Source organism: Etheostoma cragini, chromosome 14 (genome assembly GCF_013103735.1).
Source record: "Etheostoma cragini isolate CJK2018 chromosome 14, CSU_Ecrag_1.0, whole genome shotgun sequence".
Taxonomy (NCBI): domain Eukaryota; kingdom Metazoa; phylum Chordata; class Actinopteri; order Perciformes; family Percidae; genus Etheostoma; species Etheostoma cragini.
This window is the reverse complement of record NC_048420.1, coordinates 11333636-11351931: the sequence shown is the minus strand read 5'-3', so window position 1 is coordinate 11351931 and position 18296 is coordinate 11333636. Positions and strand designations below refer to the sequence as shown.

At 40.2% G+C, this 18296-nt stretch overlaps 2 protein-coding genes across 2 annotated transcripts; both read left to right on the top strand.

The window, feature by feature from the left end:
* Positions 1-1201: 1201 nt before the first annotated feature.
* Positions 1202-5807, top strand: LOC117956358 (transmembrane protein 196). Its single transcript, XM_034891380.1, has 4 exons — positions 1202-1510; positions 4291-4426; positions 5328-5446; positions 5552-5807. The coding sequence occupies exons 1-4, from the start codon at positions 1469-1471 to the stop codon at positions 5621-5623; spliced, it is 369 nt and encodes a 122-aa protein (XP_034747271.1). The 5' UTR covers positions 1202-1468; the 3' UTR covers positions 5624-5807.
* A 2242-nt stretch (positions 5808-8049) lies between these two features.
* Positions 8050-12403, top strand: polr1f (RNA polymerase I subunit F). Its single transcript, XM_034891357.1, has 4 exons — positions 8050-8396; positions 9354-9495; positions 9809-10017; positions 11130-12403. Exons 1-4 carry the CDS (start codon positions 8098-8100, stop codon positions 11617-11619), a joined length of 1140 nt encoding a protein of 379 aa, XP_034747248.1. The 5' UTR covers positions 8050-8097; the 3' UTR covers positions 11620-12403.
* Positions 12404-18296: the final 5893 nt, after the last annotated feature.

The window sequence follows — 18296 nt, the reverse complement described above, 5'->3', positions numbered from 1 at the left end:
TATAATAACTCGAACCTTTTTGATTCAACAATTAAAAACCACTCTACAAATCAGTAGTTATTCTTAAAACTCCTTACATTTACCTCACACAGTTTGAAGTTTTCAAGGGCACAGTAGAACTGTAAGTTGTGTCTTTTCCTCCATTATATAGACCCAGTGTGTGGCGAAGACTAATCATTTTGGTTTAGTTTGTCTTTTATGTGGCTTAATGTGTTTGTCTATTACTGTAGATGTTAGAGACTCACACACAGCCATTTGGCCTATAGATGCCTCTGTTTTGGATCTAAAGATCAGTTTCATTCATTCATGCTTGAGTTGTTGCTCTGTTCTTTCTGTTAGAGTCAACGCTTATTTCTTTTACACACAATCAGCTCACTCCTCTGCCTAAGTCTCCTGCTGTGAGAATGCCTCTCTTGGCCTCATTGTCTTGATTTTACTGATGAGCAATAATAAGTTGAGAACTGACATTTCTAGCAGCAGCTACATATAACGTCAAGCTGTACCGTGACTATAAACACATTCTTATTGCTGAGAATGACCAAGTGCCTGAAGCTTAGGCAACATGAGATAAGTATTTCAAAGATGCATGAGTGGTGTAAATATATGGCATGACAGCTGTAAGTGATATTACAATTTATAGGTTGTATATTTGAATGTGAATACATGAAGAGTGTGTGTGCATAAAGTTGCTGCAAAGCTGCTATGCAATGTGACATGTGTGTTCAACCTCACAGCTGTTGAATGCTGCCTGCTGAGCTCGCTACTGTGTCTCATGTTTGCTCAAATAGCTCCTGTCAAGAGCTCAGAGTCATTTATAATGACTGACCGCTTTCCCCCTTGAGCAGTTCAAATTTCCAACCTTTGATTATAGAGTGTGCTGCTGAATCAGGGAAGTGATACTCATTCACTTAATCTTTTTTTATGATTACTTTTTGGGGGATTTTTTTGGGTGGCAGTGGCTAGACAGGAAAGTAGGGAGAGAGATCTGATGACACGCAGCAAAGGGCCGCGGGTCGAATCCGAACCCGGGCCGCTGCAAAGGACTCAGCCTACATGGGGCGAACGCTCATACTGGGTGAGCCAGAGGTCGCCCCATTTAATCTGTTAATTTACAATACAATTACAAAACTAACTGGAACTAACTTGACACAAAACCTTTTTTTTTGGTTAATTTCAACTAAGTGGATTTTTTCCCGTCTGTATCACTGACATCCAGGATAATGTGCCTTCCTGCTCGAAGCCTACAATAACACACTATTTTTAGAGGGAGAAACTTGCATCTGCATAGCCAAGTGTAAATAATACCTTCTCCCTTTCCTGTTGTCAAGACAGGGAGAATGGAGTGATATCAATAGTTTAAGTTTCATATTGTTTCTAAACCGGTAATTATCTCGAGACTACAACTTCTGAAACTGCTCATTGACTCATTTTGTTGTTCTCTGTCTCTGTCCAGTTTCTGGTCTGTGGGATGTGTGGAGTGCTGTGTGCTCGCAAGAGGACAGGTCTTATTGTAAGTATATATTTAGCTGTTTTCTAGTGGCCTCTTCTGTTGTCCTTTCTGATGTGTATTAGCAGCGCCGCTGATAGCCATTATGGTGCCATATGCATAATTCCTTTATGATGCCTCCCTCCCACAAAAAAACATTTAATTGGCCAGGTTAACTTTTTATTACCAACCATATAACTTAATAACAATAACACAATAGCAGCATCACAATGTAACACCTAAGAAAAATAAAACAAAAAAGGAAAATCAACTTTGTAAGCACAGTATACAGAACAGCCAAAACATACATACACAATTATGGGATGTGCAAAATCTTCGTAGAGATTAAATAATCAAGCATAAATACAAACTTAATAGTAAAAGTATACAAGTAAGCAATCTTCTTTAATAAAAAAAAAGATTTAGAAGCAGAGAAGTCACATAATTTTACTTTACTTTCTAAACACACTATGTAGACCAGCTAAAACACACACATTCAAGTATTGAATTATAAGTGAATTATATTATGAAAAATCAACCTAAGATTTTTTTGCTGTGTACCTGTTCCTAAACTGCTGGTACTGCAGGGCTTGGTACTGCTGCGGAGTCTCCAGACGTGCTGGCCGGCTGGGGTTGATGTGTGCCTGAACTGCTGGTAGATGGTTGCTCGTAGTCTGTATCTTCCTCTTGGTCACATGCTCCTCCTTGTACACATCTCACATTGACCCTGCATTATATTAGAAATATGAGGAAAAAAGGATCCGTATACAAAGAGACAAAATATTCAAACAAAGACTCTTATACCAAAAAATATATAAACATTTAAAACTGAAAGCCTGCATCATTTATCAACTATTTGATAAATCTAATCTAATCAAATATAAAGGCATAATAGAATGAGTTGCAATATTGCACACGATTCAACAATGTTGCTTTATAGCATTCATAATGACATTTTATATTCATATCTTGCCTACAGAACTAAACTCAAAACGATAGACCTACACCTTACACAAGACTACATTTCTGAAACTTATGAAACACATTATTACCATTTAATTGAAGACAACTTAAATATGGTTTACGAGAGCATTTTGTCTACTACAAAACATTTTTCTGTTTTAACAGCATGCCTTTGCATCCTGACATACATGCATCAAAACGCACGTCAAAATAAACATAAACTACTGCTCAATATCTAAAGTAAAGTAACAGCTAGTTGGCATCAGTTACTTGTAAGTTACTTGTTTAACAGTAAATTCTCACTTTAGCTTGCATATAAGTTATAACATATTTGAGTTTGCTAACATTAGCAGTATTCATTGTTATGTAAGAGAAAGTGTTTCACTTTGAAAGATAATTAATTTTGAACACTAATACTGTTGCTATTCAGTGAACTGTGTCCTTGATATTATGTGCTGTCATCCATCATCCATCAAATATTAGTACACACATCAACTCTCATGAGTATACCCTCTGAAGGATCCGAATATGCAAATATATTACTGTAATGGTCTGTGTCATGATTATTTACTCATTATCTACCCCAGGAAGTTTCTAACTAAAGACGATCTAAAGGTGATGTGTTAGTGTTAGTGTGTGTGTGTGTGTGTGTGTGTGTGTGTGTGTGTGTGTGTGTGTGTGTGTGTGTATGTTGTCCTGTCAGGTGCAAACAGTGCATGTGCTCTGAAAAAGACATTTGAGGAAACCAGAGGAGACAAGCAGTCACCTCTCCTCCTCTCTTTCTGTCTTTCTTTCCATCTATGGAAATCCCATCTTTCTGCTCTGTAATCGCATCACAGTCTTGACTGAATAACATCTCTCTCTTTCTCTCTCTCTCTCTCTCTCTCTCTCTCCCTCTCTCTTTCTCCCTCTCGGTCTCTGTCTCCTGCAGGGAGGGCACTAATGATGGATCAATGTCAGCACAATCCACTGTAACCGAGACATCTCTCAACCTTTCTCTCCCTCTTTCTCACCCCATCCAACCTCACCTAGTGTCTTTGTTGCCATTTTCATCGTCGTGACTTCCCCTTATTCATTGCCCTCATCCATCTACCTTCTCTTTTCAATCTCATCCTCCCCGGTTGCTTCTGTGCTCTGACTCTCTCTATCTTTATTCCTCATCTCATTCCGTCCCCTTACTCATTGTTTGCCTGCGGGATGATGATTGCATTAGGTTGGTTGGGCTCCGGAGTCCTGCCAGTTGCTTTCCACACTTCGCTGGTTAATGACTGAAATTGGAGAAGCCCTTTTCCATGCGGTTAAAGGCAATAAAGGCATCTGTTCTGGGAGCAATGAAAGATGACCTGAACTCCAGCCATAATAGACATATGTGCACGTGCACGCACAATAAAGAAGGAGTAGTATTAAATAGGTTGGATTTTATCATTCACATCGCAAAGTAACAGAACTGCAATAATTTTCCAATCAGATCCTTCTGAGAAAATAATTAGATTTTTGCACTCTGTTTGAGTTTTCCAGCTGCTTTACCATTCGAAGGAGGTAATCTATGAAGTTTGTTTGATTAAATACTGAAAGTAACAAAACCTCTAACGTACAAATCTGACACAAAACAAATAGCCGGTAGCATATTTACAATCCGTGCAATATTTTCTAATACGAAGTGAAATTTATTTTGACTGATACGCGTTACTCATCAGTGCAACCATCCTCCGAAACAACATTATGGAAGTAGTTTATCTCCCATCTCATCACATTTTGTCTGTTTGCTTACAGTTTTGTTGATAAAATATCAATTCTGCAGTCTGCATTAACATCAACCATTCTCTGCCTCTGTCCCTCAGATGATCTTGTTTTCGGCATGCTGTATTTGTGGTCTGATTGGTGGGATCCTAAACTTCCAGTTTGTTCGTGCGCTGAACAAACGACCAGACTCCATGCACTCGATCCATCTGGCTGCCATGACTCTGGCCTGTCTGGGTAAACAAAAAATAACGACACACTGTGATGAAATGCAAAACACATCAAAAAGCATGTACTAGGTTCTCCAGTCAGTACCCTTGATCAAGGCACTTTCTCAGTTTTGGAGTTGGTCCCCGGGCGCTTTAAATGGCTGTCCACTGCTCCCTTGAGGGATGGGTTAAATGCAGAGAAGGAATTTTGCCACATGTATGTATAAATGACAGAAAAGTACCTTTACCTTTACCTTTCCACAGTTAAACACAATTAACAAAGTCTACTCTATGTAGCAGTAAATGCTGATGTCAACGTGCTAAAATGCTCCATGTGACAATGCTATTCAATTTAATTAAATTGTAATCCCAACAGAAGTTATCTGACACTTTAGAGATAATTTACAAAGATTCAACAATTCACTACAAGCTTGTCAGTATGCTAATTAGACATTATATATTTGCCAATTAGCATAAAGCACAACGGATGCCACTTGTTTTCCATGTGTTTGGTCATGAACCAATGTAGTACACATTCAACACACACTTTAAAATACCTGATGGATCCAGAATATGAAAAGCTAAGGCACCACCTAAGGATTACATGAACATCTGTTCCACATTTCACTGGATAGGTGAAATCTTTGCCCTGCTGGTAGGGCTAAAGGGAAAGGTCAGGGGATCAACAAAGTAATTAGGATTCATCCTTTTGGGATCATGAATGTCTGTACAAAATTGCATGGCAATCCATTCAATTGTTGTTGAGATATTTCAGTTTGGAACAACATGATGGACCAACCACCATAAAGAGGCTGTCATTCTCACGATGTCACTAGCATGGCTAAAAAAGTATGAAATACAAAAGATAGGACAGCCCGCTCTTCTTCCGTTGTTTGTTCAGCTGGTTTCCCATTTCCTGTCTTGTCCAGGGATCTCTTTCTGTACATTATCCACATGGCTTACCTGTCGCCTGGCTAGCTCTGAGCAGCAGAGGATGTTCCTGGAGAGGGAACACTCGCTGCATCATTCGCATGAGATGACCGAGAAGGTACAGAAAGATATGATAGCAAATGCATGCTTCATGCCCTAAGATTATTTTGAAGTTTGTGTTTGGCAGTGTATGTTAAGTTATCAAGTGCATTTGTGTTTCCAGGAGATCCTGGACAACTCCAGCAACGGTATTCCTCAGATATCTTACAACGGACACACCACAGTATCACCGTAACGTGTCACAACAGGTTACTTGCACACACTGAAACAGAGGCTGTTCATATGTATCGCTTGCTGTCAGAAGACAATTACAGCCTGCACTTCTTTTTACACATCCTGTGGGAGATGCAATAACAAGATCCTGACTGCAGGGAGTGGATGGTCTCTCACCTAGGAAGCCATTTTCTCTTCCGCCGAAGGATATTTTGATAACAAGATGGAGGCATTTGTGCTTTTGAATATTTATGCAAACACAGGTTCAAACAAAGATGGAGAGCTGCCGTTTGGGTCATTATTCACATGACAAACATCTGCATTACATCATCTCAACTTTAAACTAATTAGCAAGAAGGATAGCTTTTATCCAGTGAAATGCCTCAAAGTAAGGAGCACAAACCAAGCATGCAGCTGATTCACTTGAAGGGCTACTGCTTTTTCAGTCTCAGTGTCTTTATTCTCTCTCTCTCTCTGTCTTGTTATGAGTTTATGGAATGCAGATATTGAGATAGCCTACAGTAAACTGTATCGTCTGATAATGGTAATGCTTTGATATGAAATACAGTGATGCGCAATGTAATGTATTGTATATCCATGCTTGTATATCAGGAATCTAGCCAAAGTTATAAATCCAAGATATTTTTTTATAAATGCTTCTTATAAAAGTGAATTCAATTAAAGTATAACAAAAATGAGTGATGCTTTATCGTGAATGGATTATTTCAGTAAAATTTTGTGTAGTATTATTATTGCAACACATCAGCATTGTGGTGACTCTGTTTGAAATTTTCTGTAAGTACGCAACTGCTTTTATTACTAAGCTAGTTACCCCTTCAAAGAATTTTTTTCTAAATGTTTATTTTTTGATAAATGCATGTAGTAAATCTTAAAAACAAAGTGTGGAAAATTACATACTGACAACCTGTGCCAACATAATCAATGTGGAACTAGATTAAGAAGTCAGTGCATTCCTACGAGACCACAGTTTAACTCAATGACGCCTTTGGCTCCGCTCAAGATTCACACACTCATCGTAAAGATAGGTGATGAAGTGGATCTGTTTTATAGCATCTCCTGAACCACCTCACGCAAAAATAAACAGTATCAGATACACTCACATGCATGCACACAGACAGACACACAGCTGTGACCTCTAATGAAGAAATACAATTGCTCTGACAACATCATGCTGCTCGATACCTCGTTATGGTGCCCACTCCAGAAAGCACTGCACAGTGTGTGTGTGTGTGTGTGTGTGTGTGTGTGTGTGTGTGTGTGTGTATTACATACGACCCACAGCTATAGAAGCCACTGGGAGGTCTGACTAAGAAACCATGCCACAATTTATCACTGTGAAAACTGACAAGAGTGGGCCATGGCGCCCAAGAGAACATCAGGTCTGCCCTGCACTGGAGTGCTCTCTGTGTGTCTGGCTTGCGTGAGTGAGTGTGTGCATGTGTGTGTGTGTGTGTGTGTGTGTGTGTGTGTGTGTGTGTGTGTGTGTGTGTGTGTGTGTGTGTGTGTGTGTGTGTGTGTGTGTGTGATGCACTTATTGACACCACAGGTCACCCTAATGATTTTAATGTGCCATTGTATATGAGAACAGGATACAGAATCAATGGCCGTATCTTATCAGATGAACAGCTTTACAGCATCCTTGCAAAGGGTAGTCAGTGCACACCTTGCAGTTTACATAACAAAGGGCCTGTTGGTGAGGAAAGAAATTCCTTTCAGGGGTTGAATAAAGATTCACGTCAGTTATCAAAATACTGTCCAAAGCATTTCAATTCAAGAATAACTGTCTGACTGATTAAACACAATTTAGCCTGATTTGATCATATGTAAGCACAGTAAGCACAGCATCAACTGAAATAATGCCATAGTGAGAACCTGGGGCTGTCAGGGGCCTCTGGGTGCCTGGAGGCAGTTGTCCACACTGCCCTATTAGCTGTGTTGGAACTTTGAATACTTCTTCTTCACTACATTTAATGCAGCTACATGTCACACCAATTAGATCAAGTAGATTCAAATGTGACATGCAAATCAAAAAGGGTAAAAATCGTAATTGTATAGTTACTACTAGAACGACATACAGCATTTAGGTGCTACATGCTTATTGAAATTTACTGTAAAGAAATGATTAAAGGTTTGCTTACTTTATTTTTTTTTACATACAGAAGTCCATCCAAAATGTTATCATTATTTCATACACTATTTTTTATCATTGAGTCAATGTTATGGGCTCAAATATGTGCCACAGAAACTGAATTTTGCGTTTCTATATAGCTGTAATTTGTGTGGTTAAAAATGACAGATTAGACTAAATTTCAGTAAAATCTCGATTGCATGGACTGTCGCGATTTGAAATGTTCTACGACTGTAACTCTACATCCTGGCCAGCAGGCGGCAATATGAATAAACATTATAACTGATGTTGTTGACAGAGCCAAAGCGGAAATTACGTTCCGTTCGTTTCCGGTCTTCTTAAAAAGCATGGCAAACTTAGAGCATGCAGAAGACGAGCCGAAACATATAGAAATGTCTAGTAAAATATCTGCCACCAGTGCTGAAGAACCGACCGAAGAGTCTCTTGTACCGGGAAGAGATGCCGGCGCGGTCTCGTGCTCTATCCCCTCGTTCGCAGCCGCCTCCGAGCTGCTGTCAGCGCCATACTCGTGTCTGGTCATGAACACGCACCGGAGACACATTGCCCTGCCGCCCATCTACCTGAACAAGAAGAGGACAGGTATACAGGAGGAGCTGGAGGCCGAGCTGCTCAAGTTCTCCCAGAGGTAATAAACACCGGATACACCATTTGTCTGTTATCTGACAAACTAGCGTTACGTCATTTTGCTTCAACATGCATGCCAGGTCAAGCCTGCAATGTGTCTATGTAGCTAGCCGTGGTCTCTCGGTCAACGGTCTCGGTTTGCAGTTAATGTTACTGGCCAAGTGTTCGCCACCCTGTCACTGCTAATGAGCTGCAAAAAATGCTAGCTAGCTAGGTTCTGACTGGTTAAGAATGTATTCAGACGTAATGTGGCAGTGCCCCAATAATACGTCATTACAAAATGCACTTAAAGAATCAAAAGTAAAATTACTGTCAGTAAACCACAACTTTATTATTGTATTATTACTGTTGATGCATTGTTGTATATGTAGCATGCATACATGCAGCATATAGCATGTATTATTGAAGCTGGTCAAAGTAATGAAAACATAAATTATGCTGTTTTTTAAAATGTAAATCATATCAATTATAACATTTTGTATGTACACTTTAGTTAGTGCTACACCACAAATGTATGTAATGGAGTAGACAGTGAAATGTGCTTAGTTACTTTCCACCACCTGATCCAGGATGGCTGTAAATAAACACCACTGCTCCCACCGGTTTACCAGAGCATGGGTCCAACTGGCAGGGATCCAATATCTAATGACATTGGTATAATGTAATGAGATGTCACTAAAGAATACCACAACAATCTGTTTAACTTTTAGTTTCGTTCAGTCTATCAGATGTCAGAAAATAGTAACATGCCTGTCAAAATATGCACTAGAGGGACCCAGGTCTTTGAATGACTTCTGTGAATTCCGTGTTTTTCCTGGTTAAGCGTGGGCCTTTGGTGGGTTTGTCTTTCAAATGGATCTTGTGTGACAACAATTTGCATATGTTTCATCTAACCATGAATGTTATTATATCGGTCTGTAAAGAAAGTAATTCAACTCCATTGTTTTGACCCATGCAGTCTGAAGGGAGTACCCCTGGCTTACGATAACATCAGGATAGTGAGCCAGCATGGAGGAATCTACGACGACAGCAGCTACATCCACATGGACATAGAGGCCCACTTTATTGTTTTTCAGCCCCAACGAGGACAGACATTGTTGGTAAGCTTTACATCTACTGTTGTTATTCAGAGTGTCTTACATACCTTAACCGTTTTGGCACCTGTCTTGGCCTTACTGTGTTACTCTTTACAAGCAGAGCTTATATGATGTGTAGCACAGTCCATTCATGTGATTTAGATATTTCCCAGGACAATACAATTAAACTTCTACACTGTACTTGATTTGTGGGAGTATATTATTGGAAAACAAAATACCAACCCCATGCAAACCAAGAAAACGTGAAGAAAACCTTTACCTGTGGGCCCACTTTTATGCATGTAATTTGCAATTTCTGCTCTGTTTTTGTTTCCAGGGTAACGTGAATAAACTAGGAGTAAGCCATGTGGGCTGCCTGGTGCACGGCTGCTTCAACGCCAGCATCCCAAAACCCAACCTGGTTTCTGTGGAAACCTGGCGGGACGCAGGGCCAAGAATCGGAGCAGAGCTAAAGTTTGAGGTGACTGCACTTGACGCTGACACTGCGGGGGTGCTGCTGATCAGAGGACGGCTGGACAGGACCAGGCAAGTGTGCGGTGATGGTTGGTGGGGGGACAAAACTATTCTGGGTGGTCTTTTGTTTCATAGCTGCAAACATTTCACCTTTTGACAAATTCAGTGTTTTGGATTAAAAAAATGTTGCTTGCATGAATAGAGCCACTTGGGCAAATCACAGACACACCTTCACTTGGTTCAGTAACGTGCCGTATGTTTGTGATTGCTGTTACTTGAAATCTTGCAGTTTAGCTGAGCTAGAGAACTTTGGCTTATCTAAATCAAACTAACATGTGCTTTGTTTGCGACAGCGGCAAACCATTTAAAACGGTGTTCCCAACGCACTTCGGTTGGTGTTCTGTATGTTTTTGGGCCAGGCCCTGTAGAGGTTACTAGAGGTGCAGACCCTATCCCCGCCGCGGCAGCAACCACACAGCATCAGTGTCTGCCCACGGGCGAAGCCACAGGGAGCGCATCAACTTGGCGACGGGGGTCTCCGGTCAGGCAGTGGTCCAAACTAGATTGCCCATGAAAGAATGTGTCCACAACCCACTTGCGATTCCATATGCGTCTTTGCGAAAGGGGTAAAAAGGAAACTTGAACCTTGAAAACAAAACGACCCTGCCAAATCACAGACATGCCGATATGCACGAGACTAATATCATCGCAGGACCTCTGCGTTCGGGGAAATATGGTAGTTAATCTGACAAATTTCAGATAAGGTCTATTTATAACAAATGACTATAGATTACCAGGTAATACTAATCCTGTGCGCATAGGGTCTAGTCCTGCACATAGGCAGCATCTGAGCGCACATTTATTTTCCAAAGAAGCAGCGGTTTTATCACATCTGATCCCCTGTTGGGAACATTTCACCTACTGAACCCTGACTACTACTTCTGTCAATACTGTGAGTTGCTTTATACAGCTTTCTTAAGTTGATTATTTTGTTCTTGTTTACTGTTTAAATGTTGGACGATTGTATAAAAAAAAAAAAAAAAAAAACAGATAATTTTCCAGAGTTCAAGGTGATGCCTTCAAGTTACTAAAGATATTTAACTTACATTAAAATGTGTTCATCAGAAATCATAGTGTTGTTAAACCCTTGATTGATTACTGTGTTCTGTCTGTGTGCATCTCAGGGTACAAGAGCTGCTCGCTATGGGTGAGAGCTCGGATTTTGGCGTCCCTGCAGACGAGCCAGAACTAGCAGAGACAGAACCGAACCCAGAGCCCTCCGAGGAATCTCTTGCAGACACCCCAAAGAAGAAGAAGAAAAAGAAGAAAGATAAAGAGGAGAATGGAGAAGTGGAGGTGACGAGCACACCCTCCTGCCAGTTGGATGGAAACACTGGACCAGATCTGAACGGAACATTGAGTGATGCAAATGGCAATGAAGCTGGTGAGAAAAAGAAGAAGAAAAGGAAGAAGGAAAAACGTGTTAAGGAGGAGGAGGAGGAGGTGGCCATCTCTCCAATGGAAGTCCACGCCAGTGACTCCAGCGGTTACCTTAGTGACAAGTCAAGCAAAAAGAGGAGACATGAAACTGGTACAGATGTCACAAGATCCAGTTTAAGTGAAGCTTCTGAACCACCAAAATCGAAGAAGAGGAGGAAAAGTGACATTGAGTAGTTTGCCTAAATAATGGGTTATATTCTCTATTCTGTTTGGAAATGTGTGTAATAATTAAGGCAATACAAAATGAATGACAACAAGGGTTCTGTAGGAACACACGGACGTGCCTTAACAATTAAACACAAGTTTTCTTGCAAGCAAGATTTCTGGTGGGTTCTTCTGAGCTCCTCTTAAATCATTTAAAGAGTGTCAGACTTGAGCAAGGAGCCTTTCTACAGTCACATGTTGTAGCCTGTGGAAAAGCACGAGAGGATAGAATGAGTCCTTGTTGGATTGTAACTTCCTTAAACAACCTGATGGGGGAGCAAAACTGCTTCATACATCCACACTGGGACAAAAACACAGGAAAGTCAATAAGCCAGCCAGTATTTGGGGAACAAAACAAATGGATATTACTGCTCTGTACCTGTTGTGGTACATTTTCTCCTGAATATTGAAGAAGGCCGGCTAGACAACTGAGACTGCTGAGCTCAGTTACGGTAACTTCTCTTTTCTCTTGCCTCATGTGCCTCTTTGAAAATATTGTCTTGATAATAAGCTGCAACGGAGGGAGAACCTTACATTATTTTGTTTTTACTCCCAAATACTCACTCGGCTTCCTAGAAACACAGCGTGCATAAACTGTGCAGTAATGAATTATTTGTGCCGTTTCACTGCCTGCCTTCAGTGTTGAATTGACTGTTGAATTGATTAATCTGTTTTAATGAATGGAAGCCAACAGAAATGGACATTGAATATTCCGTTTTCATCCCAATTAAAAAGCTCTAGATTTTGAAATGTTCACGCTGAGTCCATGTTTCATTCAGAATTATTTGAAATGCCCATGATCTTTGTTCACATACTCAAAAGGAATGCTTTTTTTGAAGACAAGGGGATCTGGGAAAACCTCCAGTTTAGAAATCTACAGCATTGCTTAGATTGTGAGAAAAATATCCCTGTAAAGATTATTTTTTATGGCAAATTCCCTCCCACAACAAACTCTTTTATGGTGGCCAGTGGGTGTTAAGTGACAAAGTGCTGAGAGACAGCCTAAAGATCTTGGTGTTTTCTTTACCCCCGCGGACACACAACTACCCCGCCTTTCAGCGGGGAGTCTCATTAGCTGTGAGATGCTAAGAGTTGGAGAGCTTATCGGGAGCTGCCTAAAGAAGACAGATAAGGAGCTGCAATTAACTTGGCTCATCTTTATCTTTCAGCTGATCATGTACATCTGTTCTTTAGGATTAACAATTTTAATAACTTAATATGTATAACTGCAGACTTATGGGCTTACAAGAAATTAAGAAACCCCTAAGTATTTATTAAATTAATATCTTTGGGAAATACATTTATTGACTTTCTTGTCGAGAGTTGGATTAGAAGATTGATAACACTTTCACGCCTGTATGTTCATATGTAACTGCAGATAGTTAGCTTAGCATAAAGGCTGGAAACAGCTAGCCTGGCTCTGTTTGAAGTTTAAAAAGCCTACCAGCACTTTTAAAGCTTGCTTATTAGCATATTTTGTGAAAGTGTTAATAGAATAATTTGCTGTTTTATAGGGGATTGTCTTCCAGATTTACTGGAGTCTCTGCTGGTTGACAAGCAACTAATCAGAGCCAATAAATCATTTACATTCTAAAGATTAAGACATGACAGTGGTTGTCATTTAAAACTTAACAAGAAATCATATAGTTCATTAAGTGTTGGGCTATTCCTTTAATGCATTATCAACATTTACATCTGCATTATTACCAAAGGATGTTTTACAATTCAGCAACCCAAACATTTTTCTTCACAATGGCTTACACCTTTAAAGTATCGGTAAATTAAGCTTTAACCTAAACCACTTAAAAAGACATAGTGACAAACTATAAACCTGTTATGAAGTGTACCCTGTTAGTAAGTGGTCTTGAAATAAGATTTGAGCTCTTAATGAACTAAACCTTCCAGCAGAGCATAACCAAAATCAACAGATAATACCTAACGTTACCCAGATTATAGTTTTCAGTTTTTTTAGGAGCCCGAAGCAGCTGTCAAGTTTGTGTATGCCTTCAGACTGTTCTAGTTTGATTTCAAATTGGCGTTTTTTTTCTCTTGAATGATTCTTCGATGTGTCACTCCTATATTCCTATATTAATCCTAAATTCCTATAATACCACCATCTTCTGTTTTTGTGGATCTGCGCTTTCCACCAGTATGCACCAGATTTTGTCTTACCTGTTCCAGTTATGTAATGGTTCAAAAAGGTGCCTGTACCCTAATTCAGCAGTTGCATGACATGATCACTGCATGATCGAAGGAGCCTGCTTTGACTACCAATCTCACAGTGGAATCATCCCAGCGTCTGAAAATGTGGTTATGACACAAAGGATTATTCCATTTGGTCTTTATGGGGGTTCTGAGTGTCTGATTTTACATAATTGCTTGGTTTCTCCCATTTCATCACAATATCATTTTTTTTTTTTGTAAATATAAGCCTACTAGTAATACTGTAAGGGCAGTCATGTGGACAAAGAATCAGAACTGCTAGTACTGACCCATTTCCGGCACTGCCCTAAATGAGAAGACTTTGGCCAAAGAGACTGTGTGTAGGTCCCTAATCTAGCAGCACATATGTCATTTTAAGAGAACACTTCCACTTAACACTTAAAAAATATTAGGATGGTACATGCTTTTTTGGCATGGCTTTTGGTGCAAACATGTAGAAAGAATGACATAATATTAATTAATATATATTATATATTAATTAATATTTGCATTTGTTGGATGACCGTACAAGTGAATCTCTTAACAGCTCAAAATGTATTTGTCATTTAAAGAAGGCATTGTCTTATTTTCAGACGTAACCCACTCTTTTGCTCTGCTTAGTGAGCCAACGAGTGACCTGAGGCACGGTGGCCATGGTGGTTTGGCCTGGAGGAGGAGGACCTGTGTGTCATAGTTCAGAGGTCAGGAGGTGGAATGTGACAGCAAATGGTAATTTAATGACAAAGACAATGTGTGTTATAGGTACATATCTTTGTTGTTGGAGCTCCAAAATGTCACCTTTTACATTACAAGGTGATGGTCTGGCTGAAATCTTTGTGTGAAATCTTTTAACTGGACTTAAAGCGGTACTGAAAATTGTGACAGAGCTACTTTTTTACTATTTTTAAGTTGCACCATTGTTCTGACAACTCAATTCAAACCAAATATTCGTCTCTAGCCAGGTTTATGCTAAAATATGAGTGTTTGGAACACACAGAGGAGCAGTGTTGTAGAAGTGGATTAGGCTGCTGGAGTAGAGTCCACTGAATTCAGGCTGACCACAGCCACTGTTTTCTCTCAAGGAGGAAACTATAAACTTGTTACACCCACCTTGGGATGAAAAGTCGATACTCAAAAGATATTATTGGCAAAGCATCCCTTTAACTCATAAAAATAGATCTGAGTTCGAAGGTTTTAACGTGACAGCAGCAGTAGAGAGAAGATTTATTTGTTTGTCAGTTGTAAATTATGTGGCAAAATGTGTGTCTTCGGTTGCATGTTTGTGTGTGTTGCTGCTGAACCCGCCGGTGGCCGGGTGACAGAAGGTAGATTAGGGTTGACACTGACTAAATGTTTGCAGATGAAGACTCCCAATATCTAATCACCACGGTAACAAGGGTCACCAGGGTAGGCCAGTGGGCCAAATAGCCCAAGGCACAGTGGGTATTAATGGGGCAAGATGTTTTCTTCAGAATCAACGGTTTGTGGTTATGTGAGCTGAGTGTGTGTGCCCTTAATTGCCCCTGGACCACTCGCCTGAGGGGAAAGTGTATTTGCCCGCTGCTCTTCCAACCTCCACTTAACACAACCTTTGTCCCCCCTGACATCCGCATAATCCACACAGTCACAGTCCTGGCAGGAGGAGCAGAGTGGACACTTCCTGGTGCACGACGACTGTGTCATACTAGCACTCTGTGCACATCCCTGTGGTCCCATACTTACCACTGTCACACACACACACACGTACAGCATAAGCTTAATAGTTTACCGTCCTTGTGGGGAATACATTTTCCAGTGAATAATATTTGTTATGACATTGCACAAAGACAGAATAACAAGCCACATGACTCTTCAGGGCAAATGGCTGACTCCACTGTTACATCTCAGAGGTCCCAGAAGGTTGTACACTAACACAAGAGAGAGGAAGAAGTAAAACGAGTAGAAAGATTAATTTAATTTGTTAGCTATGAAAGCATTCTGGCATTCAGCACTGTTATTATTAGTATTCAAAGCAGCAATTTGACTTCATATAAAAACCTGAGCAGGCAAAGCAAATCTCTTATTCACCCATGCGTACACATTCACACGGATGACAAGGTGTGAGGTTCAGTGATTAGCTCACATAAGAATGCATTGACATGTGAATAAGAGGAGCTGGGGATCAAAATCAAATCTTTTATGGATAGGGTTGGGTATCGTACGGAGGGAAAATATTTCAGTCGACACATTAAGTGGATCCAAAATTTGCGTTCAATCCGGTCCGCTTCCTACCAGTTGCGTAGAAACCGGTTCCATAGTGGAACCGGGATTCGGTACCCAACCCTATTTATGGATGACCTGCCCTACCACCTGAGACACAGCCACTCCTATGTAGATTACAGGTATAGCAGTTACAAAAAGGAAGAAAAAAAATTATTATATCAGCAAATACAGTCTTGTGAATCAACAGAGCAGGGTGGCAACGCAAGTCAGACCCAGGAAAACGTAATGACGGGGAGGAACAGCAACATCAGTCATAAAATTAAACTAAAAGAAATTTGTACAGTACATGTAGAGCCACTAAAATACTACCAACCTGCACTGGCACCAACTTTAACAAATACTTGTAAAAGTATTTGCAATGTCAACTTTTACAGACTTTTTATACAGCTGATTTGATTTATGTAAAGGCCAGCTCAACTAGACATTAGAAGGGATGGATACATTTTATAAAACCTAAATAAAAGATGGTTTCGCAGTTCTCTGGGTGAAAAGTTTCCTTTTAATGCTTCTGTTGTCTCAATGTAACAAATGATTGCAGACATAATTTGTTGGCAAATGATGAGCATGGACTTGCCCAGGCTGTTTTTAATCTTTTTTTTTTTCTCAACCACTGTCCTGTTTTGGCTTACAGACTTGCTTACTCAAAGATTCTGGTGAGGTCACTGAAAGGAGGTTTTACAGTGTTAATCGCCCACATTGTGTGTTAACTGTATGGTGTTATTGTTTGTTCACTCTATTCTCATAAAACCAGCGAAAAAGAGGGTTATTTTTATTTTCTTGCTCAGTCTTTTCACACTTGGGTTTATACAGTATAATAATACAGCCATGGAGAGATAAGGAAGTATATATACGTTTCACCTTTCAAAAGAGTTCAAATAAACCTGCTTTTCATCCATTTAGGAAATTCCACAAAAGCGTTGAGGGGATACTGCGGGCAGGAATACCGCAAGTCTTCAGGGAACACCACAGGAGAATATTTCCCGGAATTTTGGGGCCTGTGCAACCACAGCAGCAGCAGCAGCTCATTTTGAGTGTGAACGCAGCTCATTTTGAGATAACGCAGGTAGCAGAGCTTTTTGTCTCCTTGATGGTTCTTCTCTGGAGGACCTGCAATGAAAACAATAAATAAAGAGAAGACAAGAAGGGAGTAAAGGGGGGGGGGAGGAAAATATAGGAGAGACGAAAAAGGTGCATTTTTTAGAATGGTGAATAATTAATCTGCCCTGACATGATGCTGTGCAGGACCACTTCCTGTGGCTCAGGTTTCAGTGTGTGTGAGTGTAAATGTGCTATGGGGGGAGGGTCTACTTCCTGCACCAACTCCTGATTTTAGGAGCCTTAGTTTTGTGGCAAACTTGGAAACTATGTGCGCTGAAAGTAGTACTTCTTACGATATAAAAAGTAAACCAATTAACGTTTATTTTAAAGATTTGCATATACTAATAGTGAGTGTAAGAGAGCGCAGTTATGGATTTTGGAGGTGAAAATCCCTGTCTGTAGCCATTTTACACAAATGCAGGTAATACATGTAAAACAGTGGATAGTCTTGCATTGGCAGACCTATCTCCACAGCACTGGAATAAGACAGTGGATGACCTTATAAAGCAGGTTTAAAAAAAATGAAGCCTAATAAAGGTTTCATATGGGCAACGTGGGCATTTTCCTCACTCTGGTTTACTAAACTGTACCCCCATATTTGTGTGTGGATTTGTGCATGAAGGTTGATGTGTGTGGCCTTGGGATGTGGTGTTTGACCGGTTCAAAGTTAAACAACCTTGTTCAGACATTATATTTCTCCTCCTTTTAAAGTCAAGTCAGGCCCAACATTTAATAACAGAGTTGATATCCCTGTGGTGATAACCTGTTTATTTTAAAGCTGTGGAGATGTTTACCACGGCAGGTTGTGTCATTGTGTGAGGGACTTCCTCTCTGAAGTGCAACCTGTCTGTTTAGCACTTTAAGCTCAGTTTTGCTAAATTAATTTTCCTTTATCAACTGATTTTCTGTGTGTGTGTGTGTGTGTGTGTGAGAGAGAGAGAGAGAGAGAGTGAGAGTGAGTGTAAGACCACCTTGGGAATTGGCCGTGTCTGAGGTTTCTGTAGCTGCTGCAGGTAACGGACCTCTTCACTTAAACACTATACCTCAGACGTACTCATGATGATTCAACTATTGACACACACACA